Source organism: Bufo bufo, chromosome 6 (genome assembly GCF_905171765.1).
Source record: "Bufo bufo chromosome 6, aBufBuf1.1, whole genome shotgun sequence".
Lineage (NCBI taxonomy): Eukaryota > Metazoa > Chordata > Amphibia > Anura > Bufonidae > Bufo > Bufo bufo.
The window spans coordinates 123,376,693-123,404,318 of record NC_053394.1 but is presented as its reverse complement, the minus strand read 5'-3'; the positions used below and the strand labels follow the sequence as shown (position 1 = coordinate 123,404,318).

The 27,626-nt window shown below is 44.5% G+C and overlaps 1 protein-coding gene across 3 annotated transcripts; it reads right to left on the bottom strand.

The window, feature by feature from the left end:
* Window positions 1-316: 316 nt before the first annotated feature.
* Window positions 317-26,840, bottom strand: ZFAND4 (zinc finger AN1-type containing 4). Of its 3 annotated transcripts, XM_040435059.1 has the most exons (11): window positions 26,425-26,655; window positions 25,979-26,031; window positions 18,143-18,433; window positions 13,173-13,248; window positions 13,011-13,078; window positions 11,509-11,695; window positions 9,154-9,301; window positions 7,620-8,735; window positions 4,983-5,037; window positions 3,836-3,953; window positions 317-1,422 (listed from the first exon to the last, which is right to left on the bottom strand). In XM_040435059.1, exons 3-11 carry the CDS (start codon window positions 18,324-18,326, stop codon window positions 1,287-1,289), a joined length of 2,088 nt encoding a protein of 695 aa, XP_040290993.1. In that variant the 5' UTR covers window positions 18,327-18,433; window positions 25,979-26,031; window positions 26,425-26,655; the 3' UTR covers window positions 317-1,286. The 3 variants fall into 3 exon arrangements, with proteins under 3 accessions (XP_040290993.1, XP_040290994.1, XP_040290992.1); XM_040435060.1 differs by lacking the exons at window positions 25,979-26,031; window positions 26,425-26,655 and adding an exon at window positions 26,668-26,840; XM_040435058.1 differs by lacking the exon at window positions 25,979-26,031.
* Window positions 26,841-27,626: the final 786 nt, after the last annotated feature.

The following is a 27,626-nucleotide window of genomic DNA, read 5'->3' as shown; positions in this document are numbered from 1 at the left end:
GCAATACGTCATTTTAGGAAGGTTTTTCTTCGATTAATCGTAAAAATAAAAATCGATAGAATACTCGATTACTAAAATAATCTCTTACTGCAGCCCATAAAAAAAAGTCCATAAAAAAATACTGCCAGCAGCACAAAATACATCCCACCAAAACTTCCACTGGCCGGCCGTGAGGAAGGACCAGACGGCCCACCGAGAAATGTCCTGGTCCAACATGGTTACCGTTCGAACTGTAAACGTTATCTACTCCTCAAAATCCGCTGTATGCCCCGCTACTTCATTTTGCACCCGCAAGGAATAAAAATGACACAAACTCATTAAAAGACAATATTTATTTAATTTTTTATGACAGCAATCTGAATTTCTGAAGGAAAAAACCCTGAAGTTTAAAAAGGAACGATTACAAAAGAATAAAAACGCCTAATTTGGAGGCTTTGTAACAGGAAACACTTCATTGCATACCCAAAAGTGTGGCTGATATTAGCTATTTAATGCTCATTCAGACTAACAGATACAAGCCAATTTAAGTTGTTGTTCAGGATTTTATTATTCATCAGTCTTCTCAACAGAGGTCCAACACTCCATGCCGATTACACAGGAACCACACAGCTCTAACCACTATGTAAGCACTGCTCCCATTGAAGTGAATGGCCAGCTACACAATGGATGCAGCGGTGTAGTTCTGTCGCCGGAGCCAATCAGAGGGGATGCAGGGTGTCTGATCCACCCCCGACCAGATACTGACCGATTGCCTAACAATTAGTAAAATCCTGGCATATCCCTTTAAGGCTGCATTCAGATGGCTGCAGGATCTGGATGAAATCCAGTACAAAAGCAGGAAACCTCTACCAAAAGGTTTTGTTTGGTAGAGGTTCCCTTGAAGGACCGTATCCCGTCCCCATACAGTTTTGCATATTGAGGAAATAATTTAACCATACAAAAACAGACAAGAATAAAAACAGACAACACAAACAGATGAATACAAGACTCGTTCCATCTTTGTATCCCCCACTTATACAGTAAATATTTTTTGAGTAAAGTGCATCTTCTGTAAGATTTGTCTAGTGAAACAGCATTGTTTGCCAATCTAAAACTTAACACAAAACGCAAAGGAAGAGGAGAGATGTTTTTTTTTCCTTTTTAACAACTTTTCACATCATTTAATGAATCGGAATGGATGCTTGGAACTTGGCAAATGTTTACCTCGGAGAAGAGGCCAAAAAAAAAATAAAGGCATGATTAGAAGAAACCGTTTTTTGGTGTGATGGCATATACAGCGTGAACAGTTAGATCTTGGGGAGTTTTGGCGCAGTTATGACTGGGTTGCTTTCTTGCAGATATCTCCGACCCGCTGTTTTGTAGTCATAGGTACAACTGTGAGTTTCTGCGTAACGGTGAGTGGCACAAAAATTGTTCCCACACCTAGAGAAAAAGTATCACACATTATTAATGTACAGAATGGACATAAGCATATCTAAGCAGGAGACAGCATCTAAGTGTCACAAGCCTGTAATGCTTCATTTCACCTGCTGGGGTGCTGCAGGGAAATTGAACACTTGCTAACAGATAGCACCGTCTTCCACAACCCTTTTTTGTTAAGATTTATGTAATTTAAGGGAATCACCAGTTTTATGATGTCCCAACTTAAGGCAACATAAACTAGTGACAGATCCAGAGTTGTTAAAGGGGTTGTCTCATCATGGACATCATCAGTCGGCCCCAAAGAAATGAATGGGAGTGGGGGCCGCGCATGTGTGGTACGCTCCCATTCACTTCTATGGGGAGCTGGCTTGGTGGTAGCCGGACCGGAGTCCTCCAGCCACCACCTTGCGGGGACCCGCACCTATAAGACAATGGGGGCACATCCTAGCGATATGCCCCCATTGTCCATGATGAGACCACCCCTTTAACAGCATTTAAAAATATGCTTCACAGCAGCCACCATGAGTCATAGAAATAGGTAGGAGGGGGACTCAGACTCCTATGTGATTGTTTTCTAGGCATGTGACCCGTGCAGGGGTCATTATACAAGAAAATAATTGATGAGCTTTGACAATCACCCCTTTTGTGAATGGTGGATCCTGTCTTATCTATATATAGGTAACATCTGTCATTGCAATCCTTCCTGTGATAATGACATGACTGCTGAAAAGTAATCTGTTCAGTGGCCAGTGCAAAAACTGAAAGATTGTAGGATTTAGATTTTTTTAATATAAGTAGTGATATGGAAAATGAAAAATAAGGGTACTTTCACACAGTCACAGGGGCTCTATACCGGAAAAGAACTGATCAGGTATGTCCCCATGCATTCTGAATGGAGAGTAATCCGTTCAGGATGCATCAGGATGTCTTCAGTTCAGTCATTTTGACTGATCAGGCAAAAGAGAAAACCGACCAAAAAATTGAAGACTTGCCTGAATGCCAGATACAGCATTTTTTTCCATAGGAATGTATTAGTGCCGGATCCGTCCTTCCGGTCTGCGCATGCAAAGGTGAAAAAAAAAAAAAGACGGATCCGTTTTGCCAGATGACACCGGAAAGACGGATCGGGCATTTCAATGCATTTTTCTGACTGATCAGGCATTTTTAAGACTGATCAGGATCCTGATCAGTCTTGGGGTCCATTCACACGTCAGTGTGTGTTTTGCGGATCCGCAAAACACGGACCCTGGCAATGTGCGTTCCGCATTTTGCGGACCGCACATCGCCGGCACTTAATAGAAAATGCCTAATCTTGTCCGCAATTGTGGACATGTTCTATTTTTTTTTTTTCCAGGAACTGCATTGCGGACCCGGAAGTGCGGATCCGCAATTCCAGATCCGGGCAGCACATCCTGTGGCCCCATAGAAATGAATGGGTTTGCAATCCCGTTCCACAAAATGCGGAACAGAATTGTGGATGTGTGAATGGACCCTTACAAATGACATTAGTTGGCGACGGAACTGCTTGCCGGATCACTCTGCCCCAAGTGTGAAAGTAGCCTAAGTTCACCACAAATTTATTAAAAATACGTTTTACATGAACAATCGATTTAAAACTGTCATTTCTGATGACAAATTCCCTTTAAACAGAAGTGTCTGGGAACCTGGGTGACAACCCCAGTAATAGTTATTTTGGTAAATGTGGTCGTCACCCAGATTTCCCATAACCACATACAGCATGAAACAGCCATGAAGAATTATAATGGCAAAGATAATACACAGTATACGACACAAGTCCTTCTCTTTCTTAGACTGGGTTCACACACAATACATTTGTTGTGAAATCTAAATCCATCAATGTACTGTACTTTTATTTTACATTTTTTTAAATGGGTTGTCCCATGACGAATGTGGTTTACAGTTAAATCCAACCCACAATTCTAAACATTTTTTGTATTTACACTTATTATAAAATGCTTTAATCCCCAGATATTCCAGGAATAATGTTTGCATCCCTCAATGTGCAGAGAGGCGCAAAACAGGGCACGTGTGTCCACCACTGCACATTTACAGAGGTGGACACAGAAAGACTGCTCTACAAAAACAGAAGGTGGCGCTATACTAAGATTATTCCTGGATTATCTGGGGGTCGCAAATAAATACAGTAAGTGCAAGATATAAAAAGGTTTATAAATCAGTCTTCGTGGGACAACCCCTATACAAAGTCCACGTGTTGAAATAGCAATAAAGAGCTGGTTTGATTGAAAGATGAGCTGTGGACGACTATTTCTATCAAACAGGGGAACTGCACTGTGAGAACAATGCCTTACAGCGGTTTCCTGACCTAGTTTCATTGAGCCTGCAGTTTGAATGCCAAGCCTAGCAGATATTCAGCCAGGATCTGAACAGTTACCTGCATTCATAGCTAGTTGCCAAGCCAGTTTTCTTCCCACAGAGAAAGCAGTGCTTGGATGCCTTCTTCTTACTCCGAATAGCAGACTTGACAGGAGGAAAGAGATGTGTGGCTTCAACTGTACGGGAGGACAAGGAATACTGTAAAGCACAGCCAGCTAGCCATCTACTATGAAAAAGGTTTCCAAAATGTCACATAGCAATTCGGTTTTCTCAATATTTTTTTACAAATTGTCCTAGAACGCCAAATCCACATTTCCCACTGTGATGCCCCCATTGTTTACAATGCCAAGAGATTGTCCAACCTTTTGGATTTTTTAACTGCTGACAAAACCATGTATCCAGCTGCTGTGGTCAGTCGCTGGTCTCGGTGGTGACATGTCTCCAGGTGGCTTGTGACTCCTAGGGACACGCCACTGCTGAGGCCAGCGACACACGTGGCCGTGTCTGGATATATAAAATAGTAATCTACAATGCTCAAGGCAGCGATACATATCGAAAGGGTAAAATAGACGTATCTACGGGTTCATTATGTACTTCGTTTATTTTCATGTAGATTAACAAAAAACTGTTCAGGGTTTGATTCACAGACAAGCAACCAAATTTGTTTTTGGAATTCCTGCAGATTCCGGTGTCCTATACAGCATTTTGTGGCTATTTTTGATGCAGTTTTTAAGGCAGAACTGGATCTAGGAGATGTGCAAGTCCTTCTTTTATCATTTTCATTCCATTTCAAGCCACTTCTGACTTTGGCTCAAAGAAACTGCATCAAAAACTTTAAAAACACACAACAATTAACCCAGGAAACAGTCCACAGGATAGGGGATAACTACTATACAGCTGGGACCATCACCGAACATGAAAGTGCGGCCCCTGTACACTGTGAAACCCACCAAAATGAACAGAGCGGCGGGTTGAACAAGCGCATGGCGAATTTATTCATTTTACAAGAGTTCTGAAGATAGCGGAGTGTTGTACTCCGTCTCCGGAACTCCCATATAAATGAATGGAGTGGCCAAGTACATGCCTAACTGGCTGCTCCAATCATTTTGGGGGGGGGGGGGGGGGGGGGGGGGGGCGCTATGGCATATGGAGCACCCTATGGAGATGGGATAACTTTATATAACTGACCACTTTAATTCTCTTACCTGTGCTTTTTCCGCAGCTTGCATTAATCACACTTTGTCCAAGTCCATGAGGTGCCTGGAAAGACAACACAGCTTCAATGGAGGACACAACGATGATGAAGGACAATACTGAATGGACCAAATTTACTATGGCAAGTACGACGCTTTCTTGGCACTGTTTGTGCAAAATCTGCGCGCTTCATTTTTGACACATTATTCAGATATGCCATAAAAATTTATTTTTACAATATCCATGACTTCTAAACCAGAATGTTGGCGTGATCAGACCTTGTCCACCTCCTACACATTAATAAAGCTGAACTGGTGCAGGATACTGGTGTATAAATCTGAGTTGGTGTAATCTGGCTATTTGGACACATTTTTGGCATAAACTAATCCAACAAATAGGGGATATAAACTAGACAGGAAAACCAGATTTAATATGCAGAATTTGTCTACATTTGTCTACTCCTAAACTAACATGCTCTACTAAGCCGTCTTGAGAGAAAAGATGGCTGTTTGTTTACTGAAGGATCGGATTACATGTTGCCCACAGAAGTCTATGGAGAGGGGAGAAGTGAGCTGCTGGAGAGAGAAAAAGACATTTCCTCTGATAAGATGTATTGCAAAGTTTCTTATATTAACTTGTGCTATTGATTTATACAAAGTTTGTTAAAATGGGACCAATTAAGTTTTCCTTCAAACAGTAACTCATTAACATTTTTTCCCATAAATCAATAATACAAGCGATCATACTTTATAAAAGAAATAAATATATATATATATATATATATATATATATATATATATATATATATATATATATATATCTCTTACTGCAGAGTAATACTTTTTTCTCCACTTATAAGCAGAATATAAGTCATATAAATGCCTAAAAATACTGGAGGAGATTTAATAAGCTAAATTAAGTTGCACAAAAACTGCTTTGCACCAGATTATGGAAGGAAGGGGGGGGTCCATTTATTATGAGCCCCTAAGCCAGAATCTGGTATTATAATAATAAAAAATAAATTAAACCTCCTGGTTTTCAACTTTTTGAATGCCTGTGCGCCTAAATTTGAGCGCACGCTACATTTCTATGCTGCCACTGAGGATTGCTAGGGGCTGGAGTAGATTTTAATCTAGACGCCCCAACCTCAGTAGGATGCGCCTAATTTATGACAAAGCCTGCACCTAGTCATAAATTAAGTGCACCTTTTGGCAGCGCAGGGGACATCACAGGCCGGCTTAGCATACCAATCTTTGCGTTCTTAATATTTTTTGTGCTGCTCTCAACAAGGGTTGTGATGCAGTGGGGAAGTGGCCTAGCTAATTGAAAAAGAGGGAGATACTTAAGTGCTAATGTGTGTCAAAATCTGCCACAAATTAAGCCAACCAAAAGGTTGTGTAAAGTTACACAAACTGTCTAAAGATGCATCAAATTTATCATTTAGCCCAAGCCACTGTAAAAATGTGCTACATCTTTAGATTGTCTAGGCCAGTGATGGTGAACCTTTTACAGACCCAGTGCCCAAACTGCAAACCAAAACCCACTTATTTATCGCAAAGTACCAACACTTCAATTTAACCTGAATACTCAAAAATACTGGCCAAGTTAAGCTGTGGGGACGTGGCTTAACATAGGCCCCAGTAAAAGGAATGCCCCGTTAGGGCCCTCTAGTATTATAAATGTCCCATTAGCGACCCCCAGTATTAATAATGCCCCAGTAGTGGCCCTCAATATTAGTAAGGCCCCCAATAAAAATAGCGCTCCCTAGTATTTTTCCGCCATTAGTGGCTCCCAGTATTAATCATGCCCCAATTAGAGGCCACAGTATTATTAAAGGCCCCTTCCCCACTTTTCTTGTGCAAAAAAAAATAAAACTCACCTCGCTGCTCATTGGATACACAGGACAGGACCTGAGCTCCAGCAGGATGATATTTCAGAGGTCCTGCTGCTTCCAGTCAATGCTGCGAAACGCCATCATGCCAGAGTGCATGTCCTGTCCTGCACATACAGTAAGCAGCGAGTATTCCCCGCGGTGTGATCAAATGGATGAGGAGAGGTATTTTTTAACACAAGCAGATGAGGGGGGCAAAGACTGTACTAATGAGCGCTCCACAATGGAAGTGCTCATTGGTAATAGTGCACAGGTGGCAATCCTACCCATGGCCGGCACTGAGTGCCACAGATGGCATGTGTGCCATAGGTTCGCCACCACTGGTCTAGCCTAATAAATGTAATCAGCTTCACTGTTATTCCACATGCACACACTAAAATAAGAGTTACTTTTGAAAGTGAACCTGTCAGGTGATTTATGCTGCCCTGTTTGAGAGCTGAATATGGCATCAATGTACACAGGAATCCACCTGTGCGGGTGGGGTAATCAGGACTCTCACTGTCTCTCTAGGAGTCCTGTCAAGGTTTTCTTGGCTATCCTGCTCCAAATCATATAAACCTGCCTATCACTGAGCTCAGCTACTCTCCCTCTACAGGGCAGCAGAAATTGTCCAGCAGGTTCACTTTAAGTGCTGCAGTTTTCCTTATGCAGGCATATCTGTACTGCACGAAAAGGTTTCCAGTGGAGATTTTTTGGGCCACAATGCTGAAAACAGCAGCATTCGAGAACCTGTTAATCAGTACTTTTGGATACTCACGCTAAAGACGTTCAAACTGTCGTGTAAAGAAATTTTCTCTTCCTGGAGAGTGGTTGGTGGAGCAACAAGATTTCGTAGTCTCCCGGGATTGCTGGAGCTGTTTAAGTTGTCTCTACTTGCGCTTCGAGCCAGCGAAGCAAAAAAACCTAAGTTATTAAGTGACCCCATGGGTTCTTTCGATGCTTTATTAACCAACTCTGTCATGTCTCTAGCCTCCATTTTGGTAATCACATCTGATCGCTTTCCTGGAGATTCCACTTTCACTCCTCTGAATCTAGTAGTCCTAGAAAATGCAGGATCAGCCATGTTTTGGAGTTGCAGGGAATGGAAATGACTGTGAGAAGCAGGTGGTCTCAGGCTTCCCAAATCGAAACATTTAGGCTGACACGTCTTAGAAAAAGTGGCATTGTTCAACTGTGGAGAAAAGTGGATGGGTGACAGAAACTTGCCTCTCGGTGGACTTATTTCAGCAGTATTGATAAGAGAGGTCTCCATCAGTTCAGCGTTCAGCGATTTGGAGAGTGCAGTCTGATGTGTTTCGACAGCGGAGGTTTCGTCGTTGACTTCTGTCAATTCAAAATCAGATTTCATTTTTCTCAAGCTGCACAGTTCTCCATACTGCTCAGAAGGACTTGCCTCAGCCAACAACGCAAAGGATTCTGAAATTGATCTAGACGTTTCTTCCGAAGAGAAAAGGTTTAGGTTTTGATGTAAGAGGGAGTCACTGTCTTTTGTCAGCCCATCTTTCTTGGGCAAAGGAGTAACAGGGGAGAGGACTGTATTTGTTGATTGACTCGCATTTTCAAGTTCCACGCGTGAAACCTTGGGAGGTAAATTAATATTAGTGAGTGATGGAATTAATGCTGAGCTTTCCCAGGTCTCCTCTTCTTCTTTGAGAAAGTCACTAGTGATAGAAGGTATTGTTCTAGTAGCAGCAGTAAGGGTAGAAAGTGCATTGTGGGAAGACTCGGACACGTAAGGGTTCCCGGGAGGTAGAAACGTTTGTCCAATGTGGGGGAGAACTCTGAGAAGTCTGTGACGGGCAAAAGCCATTGAGCCACTTGTAGGCCGTGGGGCATTAGGAGGCCGGGGTTTCAACTTAGAGGACTTCTTCGGCTACAAAAACAAAATGATTGAAGAAAATTGTAGTGTGCCAAGTGACAAACATAGACTTCAATAAATTATGGTAAAGGTCTCAGGCAGTGACACTACAAAAATTACACATTAGGAGAAGACAGGGTGTATTCTATATAGGCAGCTTCAGCCCTATCTTGAGACATTTAGATACCTTTAATACTTCTGGTGAAATTACTTACAAAACTGTAAAACCTATAAGGAATCCAGCTATCAAGTAGTTCATCCACCAGAAACAACCACTAACTTGATAGGTATATACCTCCAATAACAAATTACGTAAGGGAGTACTAGAACCTGCGTACAATACAATGCTATGTTATATCAAGTACAGTTTGGAGAAGACAGCTTTAGGAAACAGTCACACTAGTTCAGAGAAAGCATTCACTGCTTTAAAGACCTTTTTATTGAGGTTCATGCTCTCCATCTTTGATTTCAACAACTTCATTTTGTTCATAGTGATTGAATTTTCTATAATCTGTTGGCCAGATGGAGAAGCCTCATATCCATCCTCATCTTCTGCATAGAAGTTATAGACCGAACCTCCACTATCGAGAAGACAGAAACAGATCATGTACAGGATAAAAGAAATGTACTCAGAAATAATTAATGTTTCAAGCGGATGTAGTGTTCTTTTTCTGGATGATAATGTGCTGGCAGATCGAGTACATGCTCTAGTATCAGCCCTCTCAGAAAATGTCACTGGGTAGTGAAGTCTGCCCACTTGACAATTTGGGTGCTACAACTAATGGTGCCAGTTGCGAGCAAACTAGTACAAAAAATAAAAATAATAAAAAATGAATGAGCCAGCTGAAAGATATGTAGCCAGTTCTAAGGTGGCCACACACATCAGTCTAAAGTTGATCGTCTGAAAAGAAGTCAGCCATATATCTGTCCGATGAAAGACCTTTCATTCAAAGAAAGATCTTCGTGAATGAAAGATTGTTCCAAGAAATATCTTTTGTCCATCGCATGGTTTCATTGAACACATAATAACTGTTATGGTAGCTATGGACCAAAATGTGTATGGCTGTGTCTGCAAAGTGAAGGTTCACCAGATGTTCAACCATCAACCAACTTCTATCCAATTTCTATGACCAACTTATGTCCTCACAGAACTAAACTGGTCCTCTTCAAGGCCTGCTCATTATTTAGTATCTATCTTGACGCTCTCCTGGGCTTTGATACCTATTACACTGTAAACTGAAGGCAGATGGTGACTCCTAAAGTCCAGAGTATGTTGTTCAGCACCTGCAATGTGGCCCTTTTGGGCCTCTGCTCACAGGGGAAACAAATTCGTCAGGCAGGACGTTCAATCTTTCATTAAACTCCCTTCTCAGACATAAAAGGTGGAGATGAACGTAGACGCAACCTGCCAAGTTCAGCAGACCTAAGGCAGCACACCTAAGGCTAATTTCACACTAGCAGTAAATTGTTCTGGCTGAAGAACAGACTAGTGGAAGACATATCCGGCCTAGCCGGAAAACGCCAGCGCACCACCAGGCAAAGCAGCGTCTTTAGTCCGGCCGAATCCCAGCAATAATGCCGGAAACAGGCCAGATCCCCAGCAAGTTCCATTATAGTCAGTGGGCTCTGGCAGGGTCAGGTAGTATCCGGATACGATGTCTTCAGCACGCTGTTCCTCTGCTGAAAGAGCCTGTCAAAAGAATTTACCGCTGGTGTGAAACTAGCCTAATGCATCACAATTCTAGCTGAAGGGGTCAAGAACGGTCAGGTTGGATTTCAACATGCCTAAACCTATGTTCTCACAGAAGATACGCTACCAATACAAATACAAGTTTCTGGCTGCAGCTTATGCTCTTCTCTCTATTGAGAACACATGCAAGCTTGGATGAACTGTGCGTGCATGTGTATGGGGGGGGGGGGGGGGGAGAGATGAGGAATAGCTTGGCCGAATAAGCAGTCGACAGCTACTGTATCTAAAGGTGCATGATTCAGGGACTTAAAAATTGATGAACAATCCTTCGGATAGGCCATCAATATCAGATTGCTGTGGATCCAGCTCATGACACCCTCACCAATTAGCTGATAGGAGGAGTTGTGGCACACCGGAACTAGCACAGCTTCTTACACCGCAGAGACCGGGAAATGTCCTGCAATCTCAGTGCCATTCACTTGTAGTATACAGGTCAATCAATCAATTCTGGAAACACCTTAAAGTTTAAGAGATCACTCAGTAAACAGCAGTAAATTCGCACATCAGTCTAGATCTACAGATGACTGACGTGAAAACTGGAAATCTTGTCATGGTCAGATAGGTACCAGGCTTTTGTGGCACACAAATAGGTCTACCTAATCCTCTTCACAATGCGAGACCATAGCTGAACTAAGATCAGACCACAGAGCTCCTAGATAGGAGACACCTCTGACGGCTCATTCACACAACCGTATGAACGGGTCCGCAACTGTTCCGCAATTTTGCGGAACAGGTGCGGACCCATTTATTTCAATGGTGCTGCAAAAGATGCGGACAGCACGTAGTTATGTTCCGCGGGCCCGCAAAAAAGATGGAGCATGTCCTACTCTTGTCCACAATTGCGGACAAGAATAGGCATTTCTATCACAGTGGCGGCCATGTGCAGTCCGCAAATTGCAGAACACACACACGGGCCGGTATCCGTGTGAAACACTACGGTCGTGTGAATGAGCCCTTAGATATGCTGCACGTCAACTAAGATGGGCGCTTTTTCGTAAATGTCCCCCAGTAAATATGTAGGCGTAAAGTGGTGTTTACCTGAGAGATTCCGATAATGGAGTCAAGGTACCATCTCCTCGGTCAACTACTCGGAAGAAATTCAGTTGATCTCCTTCACGGTATACCAAAAATGTAACCTGCTTATTAGTGGCGGCCTTTTCCCACATCTCGTCTCGTACTGGGTCCATGTACTCCGCTAGGTCTCTGACCGGGTCATCCAATGGCACTGAACACGCAAACAAACAAAAAATAACAGATAAAACTATCCTATTAGTTTTCATGTGCGGCAGACTCGGGTGTGAACTGTACTTCTGACAGTCACTGGCTGCTGAACCGGCGGCAGACTAGTCCCAAAGGGCAGAGCCTGGGTGTGTAGAATTTGCATCCAGAGCTTATTAGAAAAGAGACACTCCGGGCACTGACAGGGAAGCACCTGCTCAAGTCTGGCATGTTGTTCCCACTGACAGATATCCAAATGATTTATGTCACTGGGAAAGGGAGCAGGATGCTCATTGTTTGACTCCTGGGAACGCCCTCTTCCTGATAGAATGCCATTGCTCCGTTTCATAGCCCCCAGGTCGCATATTTTAATGTTAAATGCTGCTAGTCTGCATAAGTTTCCAAAAAAAGCCTAGGAATTGGTTTTGGGTAGATAGAAAATATTAGACTGCACAGGTATATGAAATGCTAGGTGTTCATGCCTCAGTTTTAGATTAGGGCCACACGGATACTCTTTGTAGTGCTACCGATGGACTATCGAGCTACAGCTGCAGTCCAAAGAATACACTGCATGTGATGCTGTATTACAAAAATCTAATCCGTAGTGTGCAAGTCTTCGGGCCCTTTTACATGGACCAAGGATCAGACTATTTATCAGGAACGAAGCAGATGCTCCCCATCACTGTCAGGTCATGCAGCAATCACATCCACTGTATGGGGACAAGTGACTGAAACAGCGATCACTTGTCCCCATAAAAAAAAATTATATATATATATATATATATATATATATATTATATTATATATATATATATTTATTCTTTCATCTTTACTGTGCAGCAGATCGTTGCTTATATACCACAATGCGTAGGAACGATGATTTTTTGTTCCGGCAGGACGACATCTCCCGATGAAGGTTTGCTTGTTCATCAGGTGACTGCCAGCGCAGGCAGATCGGGAACGAGCATTTACACAAACCTTCATCCCTGATGACTTCTCTCAATCAGTCCGTGTAAAATGACCTTTTAGGCGGGTTTCCACGCTCTGAGGAGCAGCTTCCTTCCCTCAACTGGCTGCTCGTTAGTGGAGGTGACCACCAGCGATCACCTCCACAGTATGAGGACAAGTGGCCACTGCCATTGCTCATACAGCTGCGTTGTCTCTGGGCAGCAGAGGCTGGTTAGACAGAAAGATCTGATGCCCAAAAATGAACATTTCCTTTTTTGCACGAAAGGATCACCCAATGAACGAGCGTTTCACGTGCCCCCATTAGAGTAGCCCCTAGACCTACTGGTCCTGCTAAAGTTTCATAATCTACTTACCTCTACGAGTGTTAATTGGACCTCCTCTCATAGCCAGCACCAGCTTCAGAGTGCAACCTTCAGAGATACTAGAGAAAAATACCAAGTGTTGTGGTTGGTGACAGACCAAAAAGAAACTTTACAGCAAAAAGAGAAAAAACAAAACAAAAAACAAACACTTACTTATAGTCGTTCAGGCTACACTCGTCCTCTAGTTCCTTGTTATTCCAAATCAAATGTTGTTGTGCGATGGGAATGCCTAAAAAGATGAAAAAGGTTAATATACGGTAATAGATGTGGGCAGGTTACAGGTCATTACCATCATTGTGTTAATCCCTAAGGGCAGCATAGTGTAGTGATGCTGAGTTCAGCGGTCTGTCGGTACTTTTAGAGCACTGACCCGCCGCAGCGTGCGCCAGCGCTGAGAGGTAGAGGAGTCCGATGAGGCTCACTGTTCCTGCCCTCCATCTCCGAGCAATGAGTGGCAGTTTTTCTCCTTGTTGTGAATAGAAAAAAAAAAATAATAAAAAAAAATCTATAAATCTGTCAATCATCTGCAGAGCGTGGGGACAATAAGCCTCATCGGACTCGTCTCCCTCGCAGTGCAGGCGAATGCTCCAGGTCGGTGCTTCAAAAAAGGTACTGACTGCATCACAGCAGTGACAGACCGCTGAAATCAGCCAGTCTGTGACTACACTATGCTGCCCACCGTCCGTGCATCCTAGTGCAGCCGATGGGTTCCCTTTAAATGTTTTTTTTCGTTGGAAATTTCCACATCATTATACTGCTGTAAAGCAAATCTAACTGCCAGGCACAAGTCAAAGAAGCAATCAAGCAAGATATCTGCCCCCATAACCAATGACAGAAAATAGAAAAAATAAATAAATCTACAATCAGAAAATAAAAACAGATTACATAGAAAAAAAAATAAAAAATAAAACATTTCACCACCTGATTTTGATTTGCATTAAAACAGAAAACTGATACATTCCCATTACAAAAAACGCCAATTAAATGTACCCGCTAACAGTTCATTAAGGCACAAAACACATGACGTCACTCCATAGCTACCACAAGGTTCAAATGGTTCCAGAAACAGCGCCACTCTTAGCCAAAGGCTGTTATTGGTATTACAGCTGAGCTTCAGGCAAATGGGGCAATGCTGAGATACTGGACAGCCCACTGACGAGGATGGCGTGGTTTCATAGTCTTATATGGCCCCTTTTCTGGTTGCTGCGCAGGCTCAGACCCTACCCATGCACAGGAGAAGACATTTCCCTGGAAGCTTTGCAATGACTGCAGACCACACAAGACCCTGGACCCTCGGGAACAGAGATCTGATAGAGGAATACATTTATTGGTTGGAGGTCGGTCAAACTAATGACTCTGCTTTCACTTTTTGGGTTGGAACCCCCTCAGAAGTAAAACCATTCTGCCCATCAACCTCTAGTCCGCCCAGATAACATTTAGGTGGCGTCCAAAGTTTTTCTCACTTCCATGTATAGATTTACAAAACCATGTTAATTTAGAAGATTCTCATCAACAGCATTTCCACTATTAGCCATGAATGATGGGCAGGACCCGCTTGGCTACACTAGGACATGTACCAATCAACAGGGCCTTCTACAAATCCTCATCTTGTGGGGATATTTATAAAAACTAGTGTAAAGTGGAATTGGCTTAGTTGCCCATAGCAACCAGATTCCACCAAAGAAGCTCTGAAAAATGAAAGGTGGAATCTGATTGGTTGCCAAGCCAGTTTTACTTTACACCAGTTTGATAAATCTCTATCAAACATCTACTTCAGCCCGACAGGAGATAACCCACACTGTAGCACTACACAAGGACACTACTGCCGAATAACGACCATTTCCTATGACACAAATAAAGGAAAATGAATTAAATAAAAAACAAAAACACAAAAGTGACCTTCGGCAAGTGCCATGTACCGAGAGGAGGTTTACCCATTGTTAGAGCTCAGCAGGGGAGAAGAAGAGTGGACTTACTGGAAAGACTGTTTACGCCACGTCCCCGTGACAACACAATTAACGCACCGACAGAAACAGCCGTAGACCGCCTGGACCAAGTCTTCTACAGTACCCAGACCGGAGCTAGCCATGCCAGAAGCCGGATAAACTGCAAGATCATACACGGACAGGCACGCCAAACCTAGTACGGCCGCAGGCGACAATATTGTAGAAGTCGGAGGTCTTTTGAGAGTTGAAAACTCTTAGGGGATGTACACATGACAGATTTAGAAAATGTGCACACACAAAAAAAATAATAATTCTGCGTGGAATGCACATGTTTTCAGCCTGTTTTTTTATATATAGATTTTAAATCAATGGGTGTTCACTTCAAAACAAAGCTGCATTTTCACTCAAGGTTTTTGGCGCGGATCCGCATAAACAACACACGGACAATTCTAAAAGCAAATGCGTGCTGCTTCCTATAGAAATGAATGGGAGGCCGTTTTGAGGTGGGTTTTTTTGGAGCTGATTTTGAGGCACAAATGCTCCAGAGTCAGCGGCAAAAAACTCAAACTGGCCCTAGGCGCACACAGCAATAATCAGCGGCAGAAAAATCTGTAGCAGATTCCTAGTCGAAAACAGGTCGTCTTTGGTGGCAGATTTCTAAAAAGTTTTGGAGGAGTTTTTACAAGAATATCGGAAGAGTATTTGAGGTTTTTTAGTTTTTCACTTGGTTCTCTCTCCATCTCTCTGACCGCTCCTTTAGTGCATCATTCGCTGGCTCTTCCTCTTGATGTCGGCGTTCCTCAGGGCTCCGTACTGGGTCCTCTACTCTTCTCCCTCTATACAGCCCCCATCGGACAGACTATCAGTAGATTTGGCTTTCGATACCATCTCTATGCTGACGACACCCAACTATACACTTCGTCCCCTGACATCACTCCTGCTTTACTCCAAGACTCCAGTAAGTGTCTGGCAGCTGTCTCTAACATCATGTCCTCTCTGTATCTAAAACTGAACTCCTTGTCTTTCCTCCATCTATTAACCCACCTAAACTTGAGATTTCAGTTTCGGTCTGCAGCACTATCATAGCTCCTATGCAACATGCCCGCTGTCTTGGGGCCACATTTGACTCTGATCTTTCCTTTGTTCTCCATACCCAATTACTTACACGCTCTTGTCATCTGCACCTCAAGAATATCGCCAGAATCCTCCCTTTTCTTACAGTGGAAACGGCAAAAACTCTTGTTTCCTTGCTCCATTCTCATCTTGACTACTGCAACGCATTACTAATCGTTCTCCCTCTCACTAAACTCTATCCCCTTCAGTCTGTCCTAAATGCTGCAGCCAGGCTCATCTATCTGTAGACCCGCTACACTGATGCCACTAGTCTGTGCCAGTCACTTCACTGGTTGCCCATCCACCACAAAGCTCTCCACAGTGCTGCACCTCCATACATCTCCATCTACCACCCTACTCGTGCTCTCCGTTCTGTTAGCGACCTAACTAAGATTAATAACCTCCATCATTCGTACCTCTCACTCCCGTCTTCAAGACTTTTCTCGAGCTGCACCTACTCTCTGGAATACTCTGCCCCGGAATACTAGGTCAATCCACAACTTCTCCACCTTCAAGCTCCCTAAAATGACCCAAGTAAACTCCTCTGGCCTGAACTCGTTCTTCTAAGGCTAAATGCACACGATCAGGATTGCGTGTGTAAAATCCGCAGCGTAGGTCCATTGTACATTGTATTCTATGAGAATTTGAAATTCTCAATGCACACGATGCTGATCTTTTTCTGCGCAGATTTTAAAATCCGCAGCATGTCAATTTATTTTATTTTTCCTGACTGGATTTTCTTCAGTTAGTAAAATCTGCACCAAATCCGCACCAATTGATGCGGATTGACCGCACAGATTTGCCTGCGAACACCTGCCGATTTCAGTGCGGATTCTCCGCACATGAATCCTGAACGTGTGCATGTACTCTAACAGTCCCAAACCCGAAGCAGATCGGCCGGCACCACTCCTGTCCGTTCAATAATGGCTCAAATCCTACTTATCACAATATTATGTAGCAGCGAGCGGGGCCCTGTGTTTCAGTTGCAGATCAGCCAGTTACTTTTGTTTTGTACATGAACCCTATGAATTTGTAAAGCGCTGCGGAATATGGTGGCGCTATATAAATACATATTATTTCTCTGCTACCCTATTGACTTCTATAAAATCCGCCATCAAATCTGCCTATAAGTAGTAACATGCAACTTCTCAATCCATTTTTAAATCAGCTACTGAAAAAAACCTCTACCATATATATATTTGTATATCTTCATACTCACCTGCATTCTGACACACATAATGGAGAGGACTCAAGTTTGGGGGGGGAGGGGTTTGGAGCTGATCCTCATATACAGGTGACCTAGCCTCAGGAAGGTAATCAATATCTGATCGGCAGAGGAACTACAGCTCTGTAGTAGCTCAGACGCTGGAACTACAGCTCTGTCCATTGTGTGTCGTGGATGGAGCCGATTGCTGCAGCACTGCTCCCATTCGCTTTGATGGCAGCAGTGCTGCAGTAACCCTTTAATGTAACAGACCAATGTACAGTCCAAACAGATGCTACTGGTCCAACTACACACAAAAAAAAATCTAAAATTATTCAAAGAAAAAAAAATGCTGGTGCAGTCCACAGCAGCCAGTCATATCACTTCTTTTCTTTAGCTGAAATCTGATTGATTGCTATAGGCAGCCCTTTAGGCCAGACACACACAAGTGCATTAAATATGAGAAACTTGCAGCGTGTGTCAGTGCAAGGTCCCGTTCTGACCTCCACTCCTCCGTCAGGATCACACAGCGTTCTAAGGATTTATAAAGCTGTGTGACCCCAAGAGTCCTGGAATCCATTGCAAGACACTGACAGCACTATGTCAGTGTAATTCAGTAGATTCAAGGACCGTCAGGGTCAGACAGCATTATAAATCATTACAACGCTGTGCGATCCTGTCATAGGAACAGAGGTCAGAAAGGGACCTCGCACTGACACATGCTGCAAGTTTCTCATATTGAACGCACTTGTGTATGTCTCGCCTTACACCTTCATGCAGAAGGGCCATTGCTTTGATTTAACCTGGAATGCAAGTAACATATTACAAGTCAAACAGCCACGGTTCTGTCCAATCAATACCTTCGAGCCTTTGAATTTTGGCTTTTACACAGACAACGGTTTCAAAGGGCGACACCCGAAGTTCAAAGCAAGTCCCTGTAAGAGTTTCAATGAAGAGCTCCATGGTCTCATAAAAAGGAAGCTTGTAATGGAAGGATCCAAGGTTATCTTCGTTAAAAAAAGGAGGCTCCTTCTTGTTGGACATTGCATAGGATATAAAATTAGCGAGAAGAATTAAAAGGAGGAAACCTCTAGACGGCGGACAAAGGGCAGATTATCATGCGCTCAGTCTCCATTTTTAAATATGGCAACCTGCAGACAAATAAGAAAGAGGTTAGAAATAAAGTAAATGCGCAGCGCCATGACAGGTCAATGATCACCACTAAATATACTCGTATCTACTACTCCTGCCATTCTGACCAGACGACGATGTTTCATTGGGTGTTCCTGCAGGAAGAGAGAAGGGGCAAATGAGAGGAAGAGGACAGCATGAAGAATACAAGACACAAGTGGCCAGCGTAGACATGTAGGACTATAAGCTGATGGACCCCATTATAAGTTAATGGTGTCAGTCAGGCGCCGTTGCTGGTGACGGATCCACCAGTCATTTTTGGTTTTCCGCTCCTTTGACAGAATAGAAAACTGGAACAGACAATGTGGATGTGAACCCAGCCTGTTCCTTCTTGAGTTCTTATTCTCATCTTTGACAGGCACACTGCGCCGTTCTTCCCAGTAAGAAAAAGGAAACTCGATGGATCCAGTATAAACCATCAGGATCTGTCAGGATCCATCATGGCTCCTGTATTAATGGAAACTATTTAGAAAACGTGAACAGAACCTTTGAGTGAAGGTTACGTAACCATGTGCAAATGGGCTGTTTACCTAGCAGACAATCTAAACAAGCAGAGCTGCAGTGCAGAGCATGGAGGAGGAACAGAGCAGCAAACGGAGCACCTGATGGGACAGGAGGTGAATCTTAGACTAAGGGCTCATGCACACGAACGTATTTACTTTCCATGTCCGTTCCGCATTTTTTGCGGACCATATGAGGAACCATTCACTTCAACGGGTCCGCAAAAAACAAACAAACTGAAGTTACTCCGTGTGCATTCCGTTTCCATATGTCCGTATTTCTGTTCTGGAAAAAAATAGAACATGTCCTATTATTGTCTGCATTACGGAGAAGGATAGGACTGTTCTATGAAGGGCCAGCTGTTCAGTTTCGCAAAATACAGAATGCACATAGATGTCATCTGTATTTTTTGCGGACCGCAAAATACATACGGTCATGTGCATGAGCCCTAAAGGTGACAGCAAGCCATAATTGGAAAGGAAATAATACTTTCCTATAACTGCCTCATTTTCATGCAGCAATCCCCTTCTCTGTAGGGACTACAGCAATTATTTATCCTCATACAGATACACTGGGGGTCATTTACAAAGACCGGCTTTTTACGCTGGTCTTTTACGCCCCTTTTGCACTGGCTTTGTTGGCAGAAGATGTGGCTAATTTATGATCAGGCATGCCTTCAGCAGTCCGAGAGCTTGGCAGAAAAACTAGACCAGACCCTGGCTGGAGCAGTTTCTTTACCAACATTTACGCCCTTTTCCTCACCCTCGACACGGCTAACGCTGCACAGAAAACGCCTGTGCAACATAATATTGTGGGATGGGCGTTCAAAAAGCAGCAAAAAGGGAGTTGTGCATTTTTTGGTGTAAAAATGTTGTTCATAAATGACCCCTAACGTTTCTGGGCTGGCAGATCCCCATTTACTCGTTCATCTGGTGATCAGCAGCACCTTTACAAGGGCTGATTATCAGGAACAAGCGTTCATACGTGTAAACCTGCCATATCTGCGCCCTGAAAGAAGCAAACACTGAAGGAGAAATAGCAGACAACAACTAGGTATGGATAATGGGGCAGATTTATGAAAACTGTTCACTTGGCTCATGTCAAAATCCACAGCGTATTCCACAGCAGAAACCGCCATGGTTTTGGGCCTTGGTTTTCCAATGCCGTGGACCCGCCCCATTGAATGGAGCTAGTCTGGAAAAGGACACCCGCCGTAGTTTACAACAGTGTCCGTCCGGACATGTCCTCTTGGCGTGGTTGAGTCTTTGAAGCGTAACAGAGTTGTTAAAAAAACGTTTGCATAATAGCTGTGCCTCTTTGTACAATCATAACTGTGAAGGAACAGTTATGTTTTGGCTTCCCTAAAGTCTCTTTTAGCCAGCCATATTAGGGCTTGTTCACACGACTGTGCCGTGTTTTGCAGTCCGCAAATTGCGAATCCGCAAAACACGGATGCCGCCAGCGTGCCTTCCGTAATTTGCGGAATGGAATGGACGGCCCTTTATAGAAATGCCTATTCTTGTCCACAAAACCGACAAGAATAGGACATGACTCATAATTTTTGTGGGGGCCACGGAACGGAGCAAAGGATGCGGACAGCACACGGAGTGCTATCCGCATCTTTTGCGGCCCCATTGAAGTGAACGGGTCCGCACCCGAGCCGCAAAAAATGCGGCTCGGATGCGGAATCAAACCACGGTCGAGTGAATGAGCTCTTATTCCCAGTTTCTGCTGCACAGCTAGATGCATTTCTCTAAGAAGAAGGGGTGTCTCCCTTCTGCCAGTACTGTATGCAATGACCTCACTTCCCACTAGGTTTTCTTCTAGAGAGCTCTGAAAGCTGAAAAGGAGGGATAAGTCACACTTACGGAAAGGCAGGAGGCTCATGTGATGTTCAGAAGCAGTTCTGTTATCAGGTTCAGGAGCTCAGCTAGCTCTGACACACACCCACTTCCTCTCAGCCATCTTCTGTCTCCGTTACTAGGGACTGACAACAGGCAACTTAGGTGGAAGTGAGACCCCCTAGTGGCCATAACTTTACAGCTTTTTTTCAGGTGGATGCAGGGAGATTTTTTTTTTTATTAAGTTATTTAGACATTTGCTAATTACACAATTTTTAATGAAATGAAATTGTGTGAAAGTGCAGTGACTCTAAATGACCAGCCACACGGACCGCAGCACAGCCCCCAATGAGGCAACTTCTTCGGATGCAATCTGTGTCACAATTCTGGCTTCAAAAGACGTCACTCAGTGTGTGTGTGTGTGTGGTTTTCTTTTTTAACTACTATCTGGTGTTTTTCTACCACTAAAATTGCCAAAATAACCACAGGCATTTGTTTCTTTTGTGGCTTCTTTTGGCACAGGAGGGGAGATTTATCAAAACTGGTGTAATATCAGAGCTCCTTTAGAAAATGAAAGGTGTAATCCGATTGGATGCTATGGACAACTAAGCCAGTTCTACTTTACACCAACTCTGATAAATCTCCCCCAGTGCGTCTAACCACTAGCATTTTCTTCATGGCGGTTTTCCCCTATACAAAAAGTGGCAAGAAAACAGAAAGAGCTCCAGGATGCTGAGTTTTTGAAAAGAAGCAAGAAAGACAAAAAAAAGTCACCTAAACAACAAAACCACCAGTAGCAAAAAAAAAAGAAAAGAAAAAAAAAGTGCCCTATGTTTCACATTTCCCCAAAGACCTGCAAACATCTGGAGCTGGTGTTTTTACTGCAACTAACGCTGCAAAAAAAACCCACAAAAAACACTGAAAAAACCAGATGTGAAAGTGCCCACAAAAGAAAACCTCCGTTTGGCATAGCAAATGATCTTTGATTTTTCAAGCACATGATAAGAAATGAAAGCAGTGCTGTGATTGGCTGCTGTGGGCAATCAAGAGTGTTTCTTTTAGACTAGGGCTGCAGCTATCAATTATTTTAGTAATCAAGTAATCGATTAATCGAGTACTCTAATAATTAAAAACTAATTTAAAAAAAATATATAACGTTTTCCTTTATAAAATGTCATCAGACCCCCCGTGCCATCATCAGACCTTTTTGCCATCAGCTCAACCCCCCCCCGGTTGCCATCAGCTCCCTCCCAGTGCAATCAGTCCTCTATGCCAGTCACATCAGCCCCCCCCCCCTTAGTGCCATCAGTCCTCTGTGCAATCAGCTCCCCCCTAGCTCCATCAGCTCTATGTGCCAGTCCCCAATGCCATGAGTCCTTTGTGCTATCATCCCCTCCGATGCCAGTGTGCCCTCAGCTCCCCCAGTGCTACCATCTCCGCTCCTAGTCTCCAGCAGCCATTAATACTTTCCTCTCCTGTAGGGGTGCCGCTCTGTCTTCTTTGCGTGCTGCACTGTCATCCTGACGTCACGCAGCGTCAGGTCATAGTGCACTCTGTCCTGATGATGTGTCAGGAGGACAGTGCAGCACGAGGGCCGGCGGGTGACCACGGAGCGGCAAGTAGTAGCAAGCACTTTACTCCCGCTCCGTGGTCACATGACACAAACAAATCCTCGATGCAAAAAATTTGCATGGAGGATTTTTTTGTGTCTAATTACTCGATTCAATCGAGTAATCGTTTCAGCCCCATATTAGAAAGTTCCGTGAATCTCCCCCCCCCCCCATTATATTTTTTTATACCGTTCTGTCTAGAGGATTACAGTTTTACTTATTCAGGATTCATCCTGTAAAATAGGCAATAAAAAATTTACATATCAGGGGTGATGTGCCCCACATGCATCATATCACTGGGGCACATGTTGACGCTGCAGCGGCCACGTGACCAGTGCCAAACCGGATGATGACACGGAGAGACCCAAGAGCTGCAGTCGAGTCGGGGGAGAGAAAGAGCCCAGAGACAGATCAGGTAGCACGATTCCCTCCGCGGGTCCGGTCCCACTGAGGGGTCTGCCCAAAAGACCACCAGTGTGAACAGCCCCTTAAGGGCTGCATTCACACCATTTTCTGTGGAGTTTTTAAAGGAAAAATGAAAACTCCAGGTGTTAGGTGAAAGCCGATGGTAAATGTGAGATGCAGAATATATAGGTTTTTACATTTCTTTTAATTTTTTTTTTAAAGCAGCAGGTTTTTTTTTCATCCATGTGATGAAAAAGTCTGAAAGTCACTGAAAAAGGTGAGTAAAAACATGCCCAAAACCACATGTTTTTTCTGGCGCTTTTTTACCAGTAAAAAAACAAACAAACAAAAACCTCCAAAACAACTGTGTATGAAGAGGGCATATTATTAAAAGGCATTGCATAGGGACACGCTCCCAACCAATGTGACATCGGGGGTGGGAAGAGCCAGCTGCACACTGGGCGCATTAGTTGCCAAGGCAACTGTCCGATACCCAGCAAGTAGCACACATGGGTCCTAATCCAACCGTGCATGATACCCATTACAGCATGCAGCTACGGCTTTCTTTTTTTGATAGAGTATGCCCGCACAGCCCTTTAAAGGGAACCTGTCACCGGGATTTTGGGTATAGAGCTGAGGACATGGGTTGCTAGATGTCCACTAGCACATCTGCAATATCCAGCCCCCATAGCTCTGTGTGCTTTTATTGTGTAAAAAAAACAATTTGATAGCTATGCAAATCAACCTGCGATGAGTCAGGGACAGGACTCATCTCAGGTTCCCCTCTGCTTTTAAACATGCTACCATTACATCCATCCTCAAAAAGCCTTCACTTGACCCATCTTCCTTGTCCAGTTATCGCCCCATATCACTTCTTCCGTATGCCTCAAAGCTACTTGAACAACATGTCCATTCTGAACTGTCCTCTCACCTCTCCTCCTGCTCCCTCTTTGACCAGCTACAATCTGGCTTCTGACCCCAACACTCGACTGAGACTGCCCTTACCAAAGTCACCAATGACCTACTGACAGCCAAACCAAGAAACAATACTCTGTCCTCCTTCTCCTTGACCTCTCCTCTGCCTTTGACACTGTCTCATTCCCTCTGTGTTGGTGTCCCGCAAGGCTCTGTCCTAGGACCCCTGCTCTTCTCTCTCATAGAGTCCCATGGCTTTCAGTATCGATCTTATGCTGAGGACACACAAATCTACCTCTCTGGTCCAGACATCACCACCTTACTATCCAGAATCCCACAATGTCTATCTTCTATATCAGGCATGCTCAACCTGCGGCCCTCCAGCTGTTGTAAAACCACAACTCCCACGATGCCCTTCTGTAGGGTGATAGCTGTAGGCTGTCAGGAAATAATGGGAGTTATAGTTTTGCAACAGCTGGAGGGCCGCAGGTTGAGCATGCCTGTTGTATATCATCCTTCTTCGCCTTTCGCTTTCTAAAACTTAACATGGATAAAACAGAATTCATCATCTTTCCCCCCATCTTGCTCAACCCCCCCAACAGACCTATCTATCATGGTCAATGGCTGCACACTGTCCCCGGTCAACCAAGTCCGCTGCCTTGGAGTGACCTTGGATTCTGCCCTCTCCTTCCGACTGCACATCCAAGCCCTTTCCACCACCTGCCGCCTCCAACTCAAAAACATCTCCCCCATCCGCACTTTCCTTAACTTTGAATCTGCGAAAATGCTTGTACATGCCCTCATCATCTCCCACCTAGACTACCGCAACTCCTCTGTGGCCTTCCATCTAGCACTCTCGCACCCCTCCAATCTATCCTCAACTCTGCTGCCCGACTAATCCACCTCTCACCCTGTTACTCCTCTGCCAATCCCTTCTCTGGCTCCCCATTGCCCAGCGAATTCACTTCAAAGTACTAACAAATACATACAAGGCCGTCCACAACCTGTCCCCACCCTATATCTCTGCGCTACTTTCCCGATACATCCCCACATGCACTGTCCGATACTCACAAGACCTTCTTCTCTCCTCTCCTCTTATCGCCTCTTCCCACAATCGCCTCCAGGATTTCTCCCGCACATTCCCACACTCTGGAACTCGCTACCCCAACATATCAGACTCTCCCCGACAGTGGAATCCTTCAAAAGAAACCTGAAAACCCACCTCTTCAGACAAGCCTACAACCAGTGACCCTGCTGCCGCTATACCGCCATGACCAGCTTCACCCGCACCTACTGTGTCCTTCTCCCATACCATGTAGATTGTAAGCCCTAACGGGCAATTGTCTGTATTATGTATGTGCTCCCCTTATCATATGTACAGCGCTATGGAATGAATGGCGCTTTAATAATAAATAATAATAATAATTTGCATATGTATCAAATCGTTTTTTGGACACAATAAAAGCACACAGAGCTATGGGGACTGGGTATTGCGGATGTGCTAGCGGCCACCTAGCAACCCATGTCCTCCTCTATACACAAAATCCCGGTGACAGGTTCCCTTTAAAGATTTTTTTCTGGGAGTTTAATATTACTAGCCCGTCCTCAGGATAGCTTGTCGATATCTGATCGGTGAGGGTCTTACTCCCGGCACCCCTACTATTCAGCTGTCTGAAGAGGCCGCGGTGCTCCGATGAGGGCTGCAGCCTCTTCCTAGGGCAGCTCACGTTCATCAGTCACATGGCCTAGGCGCAGCACAGTCTCATTGAAGTGAATAGGCCTCAGCTGCAATACCAAGCACGGCCACTATACAATGTACGGCGCTGTGAAGAAGCCGCAGTGCTGCCTCTTCAAACACCTTGTCCGCAGGGGTCAGACCCCCCCCCCACCAATCAGATATTAATGGCCTGAGGGTAAGCCAACAATATTAAACTCCTGGAAAACCCCTTTAAGAACATGGCCGTTGCCCGTATACTGCAGACCCGATGTTTGCGGTCCACAATATGGGCACGGACGGCCTATAGTTGTGTGAATAAGCCCCTAGAGGAATGGATTTTCACAAGAAGGGTACGGCTATGTTTCGGGGCACCTACCTGACATGGTTTTATGATTTTGGAGGCGACAGACTCCCTTTTACAATGGCCGCTTGCTTTTCATAGGGCATTATAAATCCCCCCCCCAGCATCATGACCACTGGTCCATCCGAATAATTTTCGGACGCAGTTTTACCTGCCTGCTATTTGTTTCTCGCTGTAAACTGCGGAAGAAGCACAGTGTGAACACAGCCTAAAAGAAAAGCAAACAGAGCCTAACTCTATGGACACGATCCGCCCTGTCACCTGTATATGGGAATACTGAGCGCTCCTGCAATACAGGTACTATTTCCTAATACAGAGGGCAGGGCCAGGTGTGGACAGGAGGAGATGTGTCAGCAGCAGGACCCCCGCAGAGCACTGGGGGTGGGGAGATGACATCTGCTTGATGAGGAGGAGAATACTCTAGTTATTAGAATTACAAGGTCAGGGCATACTAATACCAGGTCATCAATCCCCACCCCCCAGTATGATGAAATATGACGTCACCTCAGGGACAATGCATGCTCCCCACCTGTATAATGACCTAACCTTAGGACGATGACCACAAGAGCTTACACTTTAATCCTGAGAGGGCATGACCTACCTCCGCATGTCAGTCAGAAGATCACTCATCGGTGGAGATACCCATGAGAGTTGGCACTGATGGTAGGAGTACACTGGGTGAGAGTCACCAGCACTGCTGCCCCTTCCCCCACCAATATTCGACTAGCCCTTCTGTGCAGGGTGAATACACCCGCATATCACCCCCGACCCTCCAGCTATGTCCACATGGGGAGATAAGACCCCCACCCAACTCTCCCCCTCCAACACCTTCTCAGCGACTAACCCGAATTTGCTTCCAAGCCACGCCTCTCCTTTGTGACGTCAGGAAGACTGACAGACTTTCCGACCATTAAGCATCGGGCTCGCACGTCGGTGACCCAAAGGCGTAGCGGCAGCCAATCAGAGGAGTGGGCGTGGTCACTCAGACAGCGGAGGGAGGCGAGCGAGGGGCGGGATCTACTGCTCTTGTTGTTGTTACAGAGATACCCGGACGTTAACCCCCGTCCTTAACAACGGCGGTCACATGACTCCTCCAGGCAGGAAGGCTACTGCTAGGTCATGTGATCAGGGACGCTAGGGGACGTAGATGATCACAGCGAGTGGACCTTGATGATGTCATTGCCATGTGATCTATGAAGTCACGTGCTGTCCTCAAGGGGGTAAAGGACCTTTGATGATGTCATCATGACCATTTGCTCAGTCACATTCCATAAGAGAAGAAATGCTGTGGGAGGTTTTTGTCTTGAGCACTGTTCATCTGTATAGTATGATGCAGCAGAGCTGTGTGTGTGAACTGAAATGGAGCTGAGCTGCGACCAGGCCACGTGACGTAGTAGTGCCTAGTGTTGAGCGAACCTGTGTTTTAAGCCCGGTGTACAAGGTTCGGGTTATCTAAGAATTCCCTTATGGATTCCACTACCACAGACCATAAATCTATGGTTCGTGGTAGCAGGATCCATAACAGAATTCTTAGATAACGCTGTACGCCGAACTTGAAACACAGGTTCTCTCATCCCTAGTCGCGACGTCACTGGCCGGCGAGAAGGCTGTGGCGCTACTGCCTTCTCAAACAGCTGATCGGCAGGGGTCCCGGATGTCGGACCGCAACTGATCAGATACTGATGACCTATCCAAAGGATGGACGATCAATAAGAAAATGGTAAAGACTCAATAGAGTCAAATCCTAGCCATGCTTGGTAAATAAAGGGTTATTCTGCGCTGAATGAAGAGCGCTGAAGTCCC

Bases quoted from the DNA above. Each gene is read 5' to 3' on its own strand.
- ZFAND4 (XM_040435060.1), bottom strand. From the start codon at position 18,326: ATGTCCAACAAGAAGGAGCCTCCTTTTTTTAACGAAGATAACCTTGGA. The intron at 8,736-9,153 runs GTCTTTAAAGCA...TTGTTTTTGTAG, and splicing joins GCATGAACCTCAATAAAAAG to CCGAAGAAGTCCTCTAAGTT. The intron at 1,423-3,835 runs GTAACTGTTCAG...CTTTTTCTCTAG, and splicing joins GCAACTAGCTATGAATGCAG to GTGTGGGAACAATTTTTGTG.